Here is an 11,681-nt window from a genome sequence, read left to right on the forward strand (position 1 = left end):
GTACAAAGCGCCCACCTGTCCAGAGAGGAGGAACAAATCGGGGACATTTACCCGCAAGACGCTTGTCTATAAAGTGTACTTTTAAGAATGAGAGAGACAAAGATATGAGGCTTTAAAGTTGAATTTTAAAAGTATATGTTTATCATATTTATTTTGGTTTAAAATTATATGTCGAAATGAATTTCGTTCATAAATTTCTTTTCATGAACTTCTCTAATCAACTTAAATATATTCTAATATATTTCATAAAAATATGTAATCCGCTGGATAGAATTTTGGTTTGGGTGATTTGAGCTGTTTTCTATGTCGAACCTCTGGCCGAGTTCAAGGTTACGTCAGATAAGATTACTGTTAATGTGATTCGATGTAATCTCAAATTGTGAACGCGTCTGGTGTGAAGACAAACGCCTTGTCTACATTTGAGGAATCATGGACATACTTTGGAACATTTACTGTCTTCTTCTGCTCTGTTCTGCTAAACGAACAGTTGCATCTTGTGTGCCGGAGTGTTCTTGCAGAAATGATAGCTTTGGAAGGTGAGAATCAGGTTTTCACTGTTGTTTGAGTTACCATTTCGTGAAATTTGTAGGTGTATATTTGAAAATGAGGATCGTTTGCAAATGTGTGTTTTGTTTTACAGAAGTTTGCTCTGCATATCTTCCTCTTTGCGAAGAATACCAGTGAATATTCCACCCGATATCAAAAAAATCAGAATAGAAAATTCTCGTCTGGCAGAATTACCTCGTGGTGCGTTCTCCGTAACCCGTGCCTTGGAATACCTGTGGCTGAATTTTAATGATATTACACTCATGCATGCGAAGAGTCTGCAAGATATGACCAATCTATCCGAGTTGCGAATGCAAGGGAACAAATTGCGTTCAGTACCATGGACAGCTTTCCAGGATTGTCCCGCTTTGAAAATTTTGGATTTGAAGCACAATCGACTGGATGTTCTTCCAGAACATGCTCTGAGGTATCTCACCAACTTGACCTACTTGGACATATCCTTCAACCAGCTGACAGTGATTTCTCCAGATGTGTTCCTAAACTGGCCGGTCTATCAGAGAACACAGCAGGTTGAGGGTCAAGAGAAAAGTACCTCCAACGCAGTACTAGCTCTCCATAATAATCCATGGTTCTGTGACTGCCGTCTTAAAGGTTTTGTACATTTCGTCAAATCCATCAGTCCCCCTATTATTCTGATGAATTCTTACCTATCCTGTTCAGGCCCAGATTCCAGGGCAGGGAAATTTTTCTACGAAGTGGAACTAAAAAGTTGCTTTAAACCGTTAGCAACGTCTGAGAACGCGAATGTTAGTGTTCCACTTAGAGAGAAAGTACATCTTTCCTGTGAAGCCAAAGGAAATCCTACCCCTACAGTGTGGTGGACAAATGGTGTGAAGATCATTCGGAGATTTAATGGTATGTTCCTATTGTCACTATCTGAAAGTTAGCCTTTTTTTTTTACCTTCTTACAATAGCATTTAAAACCGCATTCTGGAAAACGAAAGCCACAAAGTTTACCACCTTTTTATGAGATGGCTTTTGAGTCTAACAAAAGTTTAATTTATAGACCACCAAATGATACATCACGTGATTTATAAAGGAATTACATTATGAGTACTTACAAAATCTTGCACATAGTCTGACTTTCCATAAATGTCACGTTTACTTTATTTAGAGATACAGCACTGAAACAGGCCCTTCGGCCCACCGAGTCTGTGCCGACCAACAACCACCCATTTATACTAACCCTACAGTAATCCCATATTCCCTATCACCTACCTACGCTAGGGACAATTTACAATGGCCAATTTACCTATCACCTGCAAGTCTTTGGCTGTGGAAGGAAACTGGAGCACCCGGGGAAAACCCACGCAGACACAGGGAGAACTTGCAAACTCCACACAAGCAGTACCCAGAATCAAACCTGGGTCCCTGGAGCTGTGAGGCTGCGGTGCTAACCACTGCGTCACTGTGCCGCCCTCAAGTTATCACTTGCTGCACACTTAGTACCATTTTGTTGATAACCCCCTTATTATAAAGTAGTAGACCCTCTAAATCACCATGAGGAAAACCCTGAGATCTGTTAGTGTATGTGTATATATTTCGTATAAGACATCAATGCAAACTGTCATTTCTGGGTTGGTTGTGGGCTAAATGATAAAGATTGATTGCTATGATTAATTGACAACTCTATTAGCAGTATATCATGCGACAGTAGAAGGGAACTAGATGGGTCTTGGACTTTTTTCATCCTGCAAGTCCTAGTTTCCTAAACCATAACTTGATTCCTCAGAGTATGCAGATTAATTTTATTAATTAATATTCAGTAATTTTGCTGCTCTGATATCAGACCCCATTGTACTTCTGCACCCATGACATCACAAACCAATAACGTTCTAACCAGTTTAGTTGTCTACAGCAACATAGTATTTCATGAAGGAAATTAAGGAAAGTATAATTTGCTTGCATCAAATGCGGAGGGATGGATTATGAACATTTTTGATGTTCTTTAACTGGTCTGGAGTCAATTTGCCATTATATCAGTGAAACTCATTCCTTTATGCTTGGGATAAATTGGGTAGCACTTTTCTGACCATTGTACTACCACTTCTGTCTCAATGCAAAGTGATCTCAGGTGTACAACACAGCAATTTCACCATATAACTTGCAAGTCAGAATTCCTTCGAATTTCTAAACACAGTTAAGGTGAGTTGTGAGATCAGCTGTAGTATTTAGTCATATCTCATTTGGGGTTCCAACCTGATGTTGTATAACTACAACCCAGGTCATCGTCAGAATTTTAAAAGTATCCAAGTCATCGATTGGAGCGCTTGGGCCATTAATAATATCAACAAGTTCAGAGAGAGCCCAGATTCCAACCTTACTCCCTCATAACATTAGAAATTGGATGTCAGGACGGTCAATCTATGACGTCAACCATATCTAAAGACCCCTATTTGCTGCACTCAATGCACCCTGCAGTAATAAGTAATGTTACAGATTCAAAAAGGTTGAAAAAAGAAATACTTGCATTTAGAGAGTGCTTTTCATGAACACAAGCTATCCCAAAGCACTTTACAGCCAATTTAGAACTTTTGAGTTGAGTAAAACTTTTTTTTAAAAGAAGAGTGCAAGGATGTTGAATTGCAGGAAAAGACATGCAATTCCCATCTCACTCTGTTAAGTTTCTGTACCTGAAGTAATTTGACTCAATGTTTTTCCTTTGTGCTTATGGTGGGAGCTTAGACAATATTATATACATTTTATATAAAACTGTGAATAGTTTGCATTAATAATGGAAATTATGTAAATAAAACAAATCTTTATATTAATTATAGTGTCTGTCACAAATATTGATGAAGAAACAGTGAAGTCAGTGCTGGTGATTCCATCAGCCCACAGTACAGATGAAGGAAGTTACATTTGCATTACTACTAACTATCTTGGAAACTCATCTGTGCGGATTCTGGTGACAATTTTAACTTCAGAAACTTTACCTACCCCATCATCCTTGTCCCCTTCATCCTTGGAGGAGGAGAATGTTTATATAGATGTTAGGATTGCAAAGCAGACAGTATATGGCATAACCCTGGAGTGGTACACAGCAACACGGAACCCTGCTGAAACCTGGTACACCCTGCACTTCGGGAAATTTGAAGATGCTAAAAAGGAAATGATTTACATCGGACCAGGGGTAAATACTTATGCAATTAATGATCTGTTTCCAGCAACAAAGTACAAGGTGTGCGTGACACTGAGGAACCAGCCTCCGAAGAGAAGTCAATGCATTATATTTGTTACAGGTAGTGATATCAGTGAAATGGAGCAAAGAGAGAAGCTCATTCACATTATAGTCATTGTGTGCGCCATGGTTTTGGCAGTCCCAGCAGGAATGTACGCTTGTACGACAGAGACCCGTTTCAGCTGCTTTGATAGATGTGGCAAGTTTTGTCGAAGACAAAGACGAGGAGAAAAAACGCTGAAGACTGGAGCACGGGATGTCACCTTTGACAGTTTGCAGACAGGCAGCGATGCTGAACTCTGTAACAGAGACTCCAAGGAAGACAGGAGGCGACGTAAAAAATCAGATGACAAAACCCATAAGACCAAAACCGAGCACAAGAATAGTGATGAATTGTATTAGACAAAACTAGCATTAGCTTGTTTTCGTCAAAACCTACTTAAGGCACCAGTGAATATTTTATAATTAGGGCTGGATGCCCTGACTATATTACACATCTGTTGACAATATGGCACAGTTATTGTGGTCTGTGTTAAAACATGACTATCTGTTATTGCCATTTATAGACACACTTCTGGCATCGAGATTAAATAGCCATTAACAAACAGAGTAAAAATCTTATATATGCTAGCTGATCTCCTGTAGTATTTTACATGGGGAATTAAAAGCAAGTGTTGTCTTCAGGTGAAGTGGGGTTAGAGGGCAGGATACAATTTGACCAGGGTACACTGGTCCACATTTTATGTCCCACTTTATGTAATATTTTGATTTAATATTTATAACTAAAAACACATGACAAGTTGGGAGGCAGAGAAATAGTTAGTTGGAGGCTGATGTTCTCTACAGTATAAGCTGGGAGACATAGAACTAATGGGCTACAGTGCCATCACTGGTCGGAGGATTTAATTATAATGTGATAGGTTTACATAGACAGTTTCAATTATGTGTCGGCATAGAAATTCATAATGGAATAAATGCAGGTGTAGGATTTTTGATATTATTTCTTCTGTGTATTATATGTTACTTATATCATATCAAAGGATTAACTTTCTCACAATTTTACTTTGCCACAAAGGCATTTGGTCAAATGCAACTAAAATAAATTTAATTCAAAGCACAAGTTCTTACCTAAACTAGTCAATGAAAAACATTCAGGAAGATGAGGATGTGCTGAATGTTGTACAGCTGTTCAGGAATATCCTGTAAAATAACTATTAAAAAGAGGTTAACATAACTTGTAAACTAACAAAAGTACTAATAAAGATAGCCAGCACTTGAAAAACATTTTTAAAATTACTCATTATCACCTGAATAGGATTGTTTGCATCAACCCAATTTTTGAATAGGTAAACTAATCCTAGGGATAAAATCAACCTTCGGTATAGATCCAGTCAAAGGAAGAGATGTTCCAAGCCAGCAAAAGCATAAGATAGCAGCGAAAGAAACTATGAAGAGTCAGAGGTGGAGCGGGGAGTTTACTCATAAGTACAGCATAGCAAAAGACAGAAAAGTGATTGATATGAATCACTGGTCACTCAAAGACCAATAATAGAAGGAAGTCAAGATGGTTTGTTAAGAAAATAAAAATGATGAGATTGGTGAACCCATGTTCATGAATCTTAGGTCAAAAAAGCAAGGCAATTGAACATGTCACCCTTTCAAGAAGCTGGTTAGCTTGGGGGAAAATCCTATCAGCATTGAGCTAATCAAGTTTTACGAATTTGTGTTTACCATAGTTCAAAAGGACAAGTATGAAGTACTAATATGTGTAAAGGTCAGGTTATGAAGATGTGATTGAGATGGAAAATTGTCTGTTCACTTTAGGTCAAGTTGGAAAAAATGTGAAGAAATATATAGGAAAAAGTAGATGAAAGCCAACATTTTAACCAAATATAAATGAGTTACGCACAGTATCAGATTTAATTGGTTGAAAATAATGAAAGGAAAGTATGGATTATAGACTGTTTCACAAGGTATGAAGCACTGAAGTGTCAAGAGATTGTTATTGCACAATTTCATTCTATGAATAGCTTGCATGAAATTGGCTTAGTGCACATTATAAATTAAGAACACAGCATCAGTGGAATTTATTGTGAAAAAACTATAGAGATAGTGTAATGGAAGAATATATTTAATCATTTTCTGTGACCATTCAAAGAAGTAACACATACACAGTTTGAAATGGATCCAACATATGTATCAATTTATACTTGATCTACTTCTACTCCTAAATATTCTAAAACTTTTTTAAAAATCGACAAGATACACAATGGTGCTGAGTAACTCACCTAATCAGCTATTGTCCATCCGAAGTTTAAATCAATCCTTATATTTTTTTATCTAGAAATATTAAGGAAGCATAGAAATAGTTTTAAGGAAGATTATTTAATATTTGACTCTTCATTCGCTGAGAAAATTGCTATTTTTTATCAGTCTGCTCAATTTTTGTAGTGTAATCAACTCAATGAAATTACATAGTTAATTAGAATTTTACAGCACAGAAACAGGCCATTCAGCCCAGCGAGTCTATGCCATTGTTTATGCTCCAAATGCACCTCATAGAGTCATAGTCATAGAGAGATACAGCACTGAAATAAGCCCTTCGGCCCACCGAGTCTGTGCTAACCACCAACCACCCATTTGTATTAATCCCATATTTCCCTACCACATCCCCTCAATTCTCCTTGCACCTACCTACACGAGGGGCAATTTACAATGGCCAATTTACCTATCAACCTGCAAGTCTTTGGCTGTGGGAGGAAACCCTGCGGAAACCCACGCGGTCACAGGGAGAACGTGCAAACTCCGCACAGGCAGTACCCAGAACCGAACCCGGGTCACTGGAGCTGTGATGCTAACCACTGCGCCACTGTGCTGCCCCATTTTATTTCATTTAACCCTAGCAACACATCATAGAATCATAGAAATCACTTACATGGCATATGAAAATTGTTTTCGACCAAGCATAGCTGACCTTTGTGCCCAACTGAGGGAGTGGTGGACAGAGGGAAAAAACTACAGAGAAAGAATAATAAGTGCTGAAACACCATATGGAATATCCATTAGAAATAGCCAGATTCATCCCAGAAGGCTTAAGAGTCTAATTGCCCATTTGATAGTACCTTCCCAGTTGGGAGAAGAGGATAACCAGAGGCTGGCAGCAGCTCAGTGTTGCCCTTTCAGTAGCTGGATCATAAGTTCACTGCCAGCAGTAACAGCCTTTCCAAAAGAAAATCCACAGTCATTCAGATTTTCTTAGCTTCTAAAATTGCAGTCATTTTGTTAGCCATTCTAAAACTGCACTGAACACTCATATAAAAGAATAATTTAAACATCTAATCATTTGAATTAATAAAATGAAATGAATTGCATATCTAAAGATGGAAGAAAGCTCTCCTAATGGCTCAGTGAGCTTATCGAATATTTAGCTAAACACAGCAGAAAGGTCTTACACTGAATCGAGTGTTGAGGTAGCTAATCCCATTACAACTTCTTTCAGCACTGTTGTGTTGGGGGAGAATTGGCCACAGTTCCTCCTCCTGATCAGAATCCACAAAGTTCTGATCTAAGTGTTTGTGCTTGAACTTCAAATTTCATGGTGGGTCTTGGTTGTGATGCCTGCGACAGTGGAAGAGCTGAGCTGAACTCTCAAGGCTTTACAGGTAACAGCTAAGTACAATGGGTTAGGTACAAGATGGCCTGTGGAACTACACTCCAGTGACAAATCAACTCCTTCAGGAGATAAGGGAGGCGAATGACGAGCATGCACAAAAAATTATTGCATACATAAATACACAAATAAATACTTAACAAGAAAGTGGAAGAGAAAGAAGTCAAAGTGTGAATGAAACTAAATTTAAATCACTGATGGAGCCCCATGATATTAAAGCAAAATACTGCGGATGCTGGAAATCTGAAACAAAAACAAGAAATGCTGGAGTCACTCAGCAGGTCTGGCAGCATCTGTGGAAAGAGAAGCAGAGTTAACGTTTCGGGTCAGTGACCCTTCTTCGGAACTGACAAATATTAGAAAAGTCACAGATTATAAACAAGTGAGGTGGGGGTGGGGCGAGATAACAAAGGAGAAGGTGCAGATTGGACCAGGCCACATAGCTGACCAAAAGGTCACGGAGCAAAGGCAAACAATATGTTAATGGTGTGTTGAAAGACAAAGCATTAGTACAGATTAGGTGTGAATACACTGAATATTGAACAGCAGCAAGTGCAAACCTGAAGAAAAACAACCTGAAAACCCACTGTTTTTTTCAGGTTGTTTTTCTTCAGGTTTGCACTTGCTGCTGTTCAATATTCAGTGTATTCACACCTAATCTGTACTAATGCTTTGTCTTTCAACACACCATTAACATATTGTTTGCCTTTGCTCCGTGACCTTTTGGTCAGTTATGTGGCCTGGTCCAATCTGCACCTTCTCCTTTGTTATCTCGCCCCACCCCCACCTCACTTGTTTATAATCTGTGACTTTTCTAATATTTGTCAGTTCCGAAGAAGGGTCACTGACCCGAAACGTTAACTCTGCTTCTCTTTCCACAGATGCTGCCAGACCTGCTGAGTGACTCCAGCATTTCTTGTTTTTGCCCCATGATATTAAATTGAGAATACTGGCTCATAAAAAGAATTTCAAGGATAATGTGTTTGTGAATCTTGGTTGAATTTAAAGATATATGGTTTCACCAGGATAAATGACAATACTTTCCTTCAGAGAAATTTGACGTAAAATTGATGCTTAAAATATCAATAGTTTTGATGTGATATTAGATTTTTATAAAATGTTGTAGACAGTATAAATGCGGCCTGACTAAAATCAATTTGCATCAAAGGGAAGATGATGGTTTTATGTAAGAGCATATTGAAATAGAAGAACATAGAAGCTGCTTACACAGTCTCGTCTCATCTCACTGATCCAACATCAACTAAAATATAGGTTACATCCGGATTAAAGTTCTGTGTAGTGTGCTTCAGGCATTTGTTCTAGGTTGCATCCTAAGGATACAGTGACTGAAGCATTTTAATACAGCATAAGCCAGTAAACAGGCAGCCTGGTCTATTAGTTGTAACATTTAGTTGAATGCAAGGTTTGCTCAATTGCACTGGTAGGTTTATAATAAGTTTTTATATAAGTTGTTATATCTTGTGTAAACAGTGTAGACTGCACTAGGTCTGATCCATTACAGATTAAAAGATGCATGTACTTCTAAGCAAATGAAGCATACCTGCTGATTGTTTTGTGTAATCTTTTGTGATTACCTTATAGATCCACTCATACAGAAATAAGAGTTTCATATTCTACTCATCATCTAAGAATTCTGCTGTTGGGGTATGGATTAGTTCTTGGGTATCTGAATACTGACTGACTAGTTGCAATTTTTTGTTTCTGTCTGTAAGATCTAAATTCTCACTTACAGACGACCTAATGTTGTATCTTAGTCATTATCCTGCTGCATGGCAAAATCAGTTGTAAAAATCTTGCATGCAGCCAGAAGACAGATATGCAAAAGTTAAATTACTTCCACCATGATGCCACACAATAGTCACTCCCAGTGATATCAAATTTGTTACTGTTTAACAGCATTCAAACATTAATATTGCATTAAAATGATGGAAAGTACCCGAATAAATATCACATTTTTGTTCTGCTTCACTTGCACCAATGTAAGTTTTCAAGCCAGTTCTTTATTTGGTATTCAGACAATTTAGCACTATTACACAGGGATGCACAATTAACAATCACCTACATTTATACAACAACAACAGCAACTTGCACTTACATACTGCCTTTAATGTAGTAAGATGTTCCAAGGTGCTTCACAGGAGCATTATCAAACAAACTTTGACACTGAGACACAGAGACGATATTAGGGCAGATGACCAAAAGTTTGGTCAAGGAGGTAGGTCTTAGGAGGCATCTTAAAGGAAGACAGAAAGGTTTAGGGAGCGAATTTCAGAACTTAAGGCTATTATATGCAAAAATGTTCTATGGTGCAATGCAAAATTGAGATGAAATCAGTCAGGGCCTCAATGAAATTACAGTGCTATTCTTCCCAATTACTACTTCAGCTTTTTGCAATTATTAGGCAAGCCCTTACAGTCACATTAACTACAATGAGCAGATGTGTAAAAAAAAAAGTGATAAACAAATAGATTTGGAACATGAGCAGACCTTCTGCTGAAGTAGATGGAGTTAATCTTCAGGATCTTAAATGGAAGTTAATCTGCTCCTTTCAGTCTGTTGAAATCAGCCCAGATTAATGGAATAAAAGCGTTTTCTGCCTGTTGCCTGGAAAGAACAAAAGAACAAAGAACAGTACAGCACAGGAACAGGCCATTCGGCCCTCCAAGCCTGCACCGATCTTGATGCCTGCCTAAGCTAAAACCTTCTGCACTTCTGGGGACCATATCCCTCTATTCCCATCCTATTCATGTATTTGTCAAGATGCCTCTTAAACGTCATTATCATACCTGCTTCCACCACCGCCCGCAGCAGCAGGTTCCAGGCACTCACCACCCTCTGTGTAAAGAACTTGCCTCGCACATCCCCTCTAAACTTTGCCCCTCTCACCTTAAACCTATGTCCCCTAGTAACTGACTCTTCCACCCTGGGAAAAAGCTTCTGACTATCCACTCTGTCCATGCCGCTCATAACTTTGTAAACCTCTATCCTGTCGCCCCTCCACCTCCGTCGTTCCAGTGAAAACAATCCGAGTTTATCCAACCTCTCCTCATAGCTAATGCCCTCCAGACTAGACAACATCCTGGTAAACCTCTTCTGTACCCTCTCCAAAGCCTCCACGTCCTTCTGGTACTGTGGCGACCAGAATTGCATGCAATATTCTAAGTGTGGCCTAACTAAAGTTCTGTACAGCTGCAGCATGACTTGCCAATTTTTATACTCTATGCCCCGACCGATGAAGGCAAGCATGCCGTATGCCTTCTTGACTACCTTATCCACCTGCGTTGCCACTTTCAGTGACCTGTGGACCTGTACGCCCAGATCTCTCTGCCTGTCAATACTCCTAAGGGTTCTGCCATTTACTGTATACTTCCCACCTGCATTAGATCTTCCAAAATGCATTACCTCACATTTGTCCGGATTAAACTCCATCTGCCATTTCTCCGCCCAAGTCTCCAACCGATCTATATCCTGCTGTATCCTCTGACAATCCTCATCACTATCCGCAACTCCACCAACCTTTGTGTCATCCGCAAACTTACTAATCAGACCAGCTACATTTTCCTCCAAATCATTTATATATACTACAAAGAGCAAAGGTCCCAGCACTGATCCCTGCGGAACACCACTAGTCACATCCCTCCATTCAGAAAAGCACCCTTCCACTGCTACCCTCTGTCTTCTATGACCGAGCCACTTCTGTATCCATCTTGCCAGCTCACCTCCGATCCCGTGTGACTCCACCTTTTGTACCAGTCTGCCTTGAGGGACCTTGTCAAAGGCTTTACTGAAGTCTATATAGACAACATCCATTGCCCTTCCGTCATCAATCATCTTTGTCACTTCCTCAAAAAACTCAATCAAATTAGTGAGATACGACCTCCCCTTCACAAAACCATGCTGCCTCTCGCTAATAAGTTTGTTTGTTTCCAAATGGGAGTAAATCTTGTCCCGAAGAATCCTCTCTAATAATTTCCCTACCACTGACGTAAGGCTCACCGGCCTATAATTTCCTGGATTATCCTTGCTACCCTTCTTAAACAAAGGAACAACATTGGCTATTCTCCAGTCCTCTGGGACCTCACCTGTAGCCAATGAGGATGCAAAGATTTTTGTCAAGGCCCCAGCAATTTCTTCCCTTGCCTCCCTTAGTATTCTGGGGTAGATCCCATCAGGCCCTGGGGACTTATCTACCTTAATGCTTTGCAAGACACCCAACACCTCCTTTTTGATAATGAGATGACT

General features: G+C 39.3%; 1 protein-coding gene across 1 annotated transcript; it reads left to right on the forward strand.

The window, feature by feature from the left end:
* Positions 1 to 429: 429 nt before the first annotated feature.
* LOC137355327 (leucine-rich repeat, immunoglobulin-like domain and transmembrane domain-containing protein 2) lies at positions 430 to 4,150 on the forward strand. The gene is made up of 3 exons (XM_068020317.1): positions 430 to 536; positions 641 to 1,422; positions 3,345 to 4,150. Exons 1-3 carry the CDS (start codon positions 430 to 432, stop codon positions 4,148 to 4,150), a joined length of 1,695 nt encoding a protein of 564 aa, XP_067876418.1.
* The last annotated feature ends 7,531 nt before the right edge of the window (positions 4,151 to 11,681 follow it).

The sequence above is a fragment of the Heterodontus francisci genome, chromosome 42, assembly GCF_036365525.1.
Source record: "Heterodontus francisci isolate sHetFra1 chromosome 42, sHetFra1.hap1, whole genome shotgun sequence".
Taxonomy (NCBI): domain Eukaryota; kingdom Metazoa; phylum Chordata; class Chondrichthyes; order Heterodontiformes; family Heterodontidae; genus Heterodontus; species Heterodontus francisci.

Excerpts from the sequence above, each read along its gene's own strand:
- LOC137355327 (XM_068020317.1), top strand. The coding sequence starts at position 430 with ATGGACATACTTTGGAACATTTACTGTCTTCTTCTGCTCTGTTCTGCT. Across the intron at positions 537-640 it reads AGAAATGATAGCTTTGGAAG|AAGTTTGCTCTGCATATCTT; the intron begins GTGAGAATCAGG and ends TTTGTTTTACAG. Across the intron at positions 1,423-3,344 it reads GATCATTCGGAGATTTAATG|TGTCTGTCACAAATATTGAT; the intron begins GTATGTTCCTAT and ends TATTAATTATAG.